We start from the raw sequence: 2,728 nt of genomic DNA, 5'->3' as shown, positions 1-2,728 counted from the left end.
AGAGGCAGACTGCAGCAGGCAGAGGCAGAGCAGGAGCGGAGACAGAGACACAGAGAGAGAGTCAGAGTAGAATCTACTAGTAGAGTAGTAGCTTCTCTCGCCCACATTAATTACCTTTCGCAACCTATATAGCGGAGAAGTGCTGTAATCTTAATTTAATTGTTTATTCTATGGATTCTCGCCGAGGGGAAGGGCATTCCTGCCATGACAAGTTTATGACATCATGGCGGATGCTGTAACAAAACGTTGCGTTCTTAACCGATGACTACCGGTCTATTATTATGCTATAACTCATCATGTCATGCCGGTCAAACTAGTGTGAGGTTCGGTGGCGCACGCACCTGTTGGTAGGAAATATTATGTACACGCGATTCTGTAAAGGAAGATGAGGGTTTTATAAATAACATGTTGGTAGCGTTACAATGTATGTGGTTGGCGGAAAATATGGTGTGTGTTTGTAAACCGACATATGGTTGGACTAAATTGACAAACCGTATATGGAAAGCATTTTGTACCAAAAACCCACACCATGTGGGCCTAAAATACACTACAGGTGCCATAAAAGATCGTTGACGTTATTTATTTTATTTTATTTGATTAATTACGTTTATGGCGGTCGTGGTCGGTCCTCCCCGTTGTGCTTGCGTAATCCTATTTCCCGTAATTGCGTTTGATGCAGTAAAGCTGGTCGAGTGTGGAGCGCTCGTTAAAACCGTGGTCGAAACCCAATCTGTGATTAATATTTTGTGCCCTAGTAGAAAATCTCATTGCGGCTTACTTGGCGGGTGGGGGGGGGCTGTGCAGGAGGATTTATCCCAGCTTTTATGCTGTAGACAGAGACATTCTGTGACTGTGTGCTGACAACAATATGCTGGCTGGAGTACAGTAACCATGCTGACAGTGATATATGCTAACTGGCTGGTGGATGTGGAAAGCGTTGTTGCGGCTGACTATACACAACAAGCGTAACAACAACGAGTGTTTGCTAGAGACGATGAGTGCAGTGACATTCTGCGACATTCTGAGTCATGGCTGGGCATACATGTGGGGTTGAAATGGCGGCTGAAATGCCACCTTTGCGCTAGGCTTACTCACTGTAGGAAATCCGTTTCACACTGACACCCAATTCCGGCAAGTGCTTTGCGAGATAGGCTTTGCACGCACATCCAACTAGCCCTAGAGGAAATGAACCTTTTATGTTTTCGGCGATCAACGCGGCCGTGCGGTAGCGCCACGCGCCATGTTGTTAAACGCTGCCTCTTGTTTCAGGCCGACCGTGGAGCAGACGGATGACCTGGAGGCGAGCGCATCGATGGCGCCCCCTACAGAGTCGGCGACGTCGGGCATGTGGAGAGGCAGCCAACAGCGGTCGCTATCCCAAGAGTCAACATCGGAAGGTAGATTAAATTCCACGCTCTAAACTCCGTGATATATATATATGTGTTTAGCAGAAGGGAAGATAGCCAAAGAAAATAGCAGTAGCAGGAAGTGGAGAAACGGGAGCAGTGGCTGGCAGCAAAGGAGAAGTAGCAGCAATGCGGGACAGCAGTGGGGAAGGGAGGGGAAGCAGCAGTGGTGGGAGGTAGGGGCAGCACAGGAGGAGATGCAGCATTAACTGGTAAGAGAGCATCATTAGAGGGGGAGGGGCGGGCAGAAAGCAGTGGGGAGATTGAGCAGCAGTACTTAACAGGAGAGGGAGGCCCATGGGGGAAGAAAGAAACAACGAGTGGTTTTAAATATCTCCCTCATAACACTTGATAATTGCCTTGTTATTGGTATTATCCAAAAATTTTAATCCAAAACGGTTTTTATCCAAAATGATTTTCAGTGTATTATCATAAACTGCAATAAAACAGTGCTGTATGAGAGAACTTAATCAACGTTATATAATGTCATGGAAAATAAATCGTTAATAGGCAAGAAAATGCTGGTTCACCGCCGTGTCTACGAATGGCAGGTTGAGGCAGCGAATGAGAATATTAAGCATGAATATTAAGCACAGCAAAACACAGCAACGAATATTCAGCACAGAATGGAGCGAATATTCAGCGAGGCAGCAAATAAGAATATTAAGCACGAATAATAAGCACAGAATGCAGCGAATATTCTGCATCCAGTTTGGTCGATTCGTTATCGAATTATCTATTTATTGCTCGAAATGCATTCCAGTTTCGCCCGACCATTCCCAGCAGGCGTGCCAAGCCGCCTCGACATTTCGTAATATACCTAATGAATGTAATATCTCATTAATAATCTGTATAATCGCTTCTGTAAGCGCGTGGTCACAGCTGCATGATTCATCAACGTTTCAGTGAAGTGAAACTTTCACTCGCCGCTGAGATGATAGCACGTCAAGGCTTATCTTAAGTCGTGGTGGATTAATGCAATACTAACGACTACAGTGCAAAAAAATGTACCAAAGTGGCTGTTTATATCGGTAGGGATGTTAAAATGCCACAACGTTTGTAACGTTCTAAACTCTGGTTTAAACTTTCTCCGATTACTCGGGCAGCCCAGAAGAATGGCAACTTGATGTTTTTAAAGCGTGCCAGGAATCGATATTCCTCAAGGTTATAATAAACGTTTGGCACTAAAAACAGTGGGCGATGTTTGTTTAAGTACTTTGGAGAGAGAGAGAGAGAGAGAGAGAGAGAGAGAGAGAGAGAGAGAGAGTGGAGTGGAGTGGATGGATGTGCGTGCGTGGCATGTTGAGCTAAGTTTTTGTTTG

General features: G+C 45.2%; 1 protein-coding gene across 1 annotated transcript in view; it reads left to right on the top strand.

The window, feature by feature from the left end:
• Positions 1–236: 236 nt before the first annotated feature.
• The window catches only part of LOC106820706 (protein pellino-like), a 14,570-nt gene continuing 12,078 nt past the window's right edge, over positions 237–2,728 (top strand). Inside the window, 2 exon segments of the mRNA XM_014825217.1 lie at positions 237–347; positions 1,270–1,397. Coding sequence (XP_014680703.1) covers positions 262–347; positions 1,270–1,397 — 214 coding nt within the window. The 5' untranslated portion in view covers positions 237–261.

The sequence above is a fragment of the Priapulus caudatus genome, unplaced genomic scaffold (genome assembly GCF_000485595.1).
Source record: "Priapulus caudatus unplaced genomic scaffold, Priapulus_caudatus-5.0.1 Scaffold2, whole genome shotgun sequence".
In the NCBI taxonomy this organism is placed as follows: Eukaryota; Metazoa; Priapulida; class Priapulimorpha; order Priapulimorphida; family Priapulidae; genus Priapulus; species Priapulus caudatus.
The sequence above is the reverse complement of the archived record's forward strand: the minus strand, read 5'-3'. Positions and strand labels throughout refer to the sequence as shown.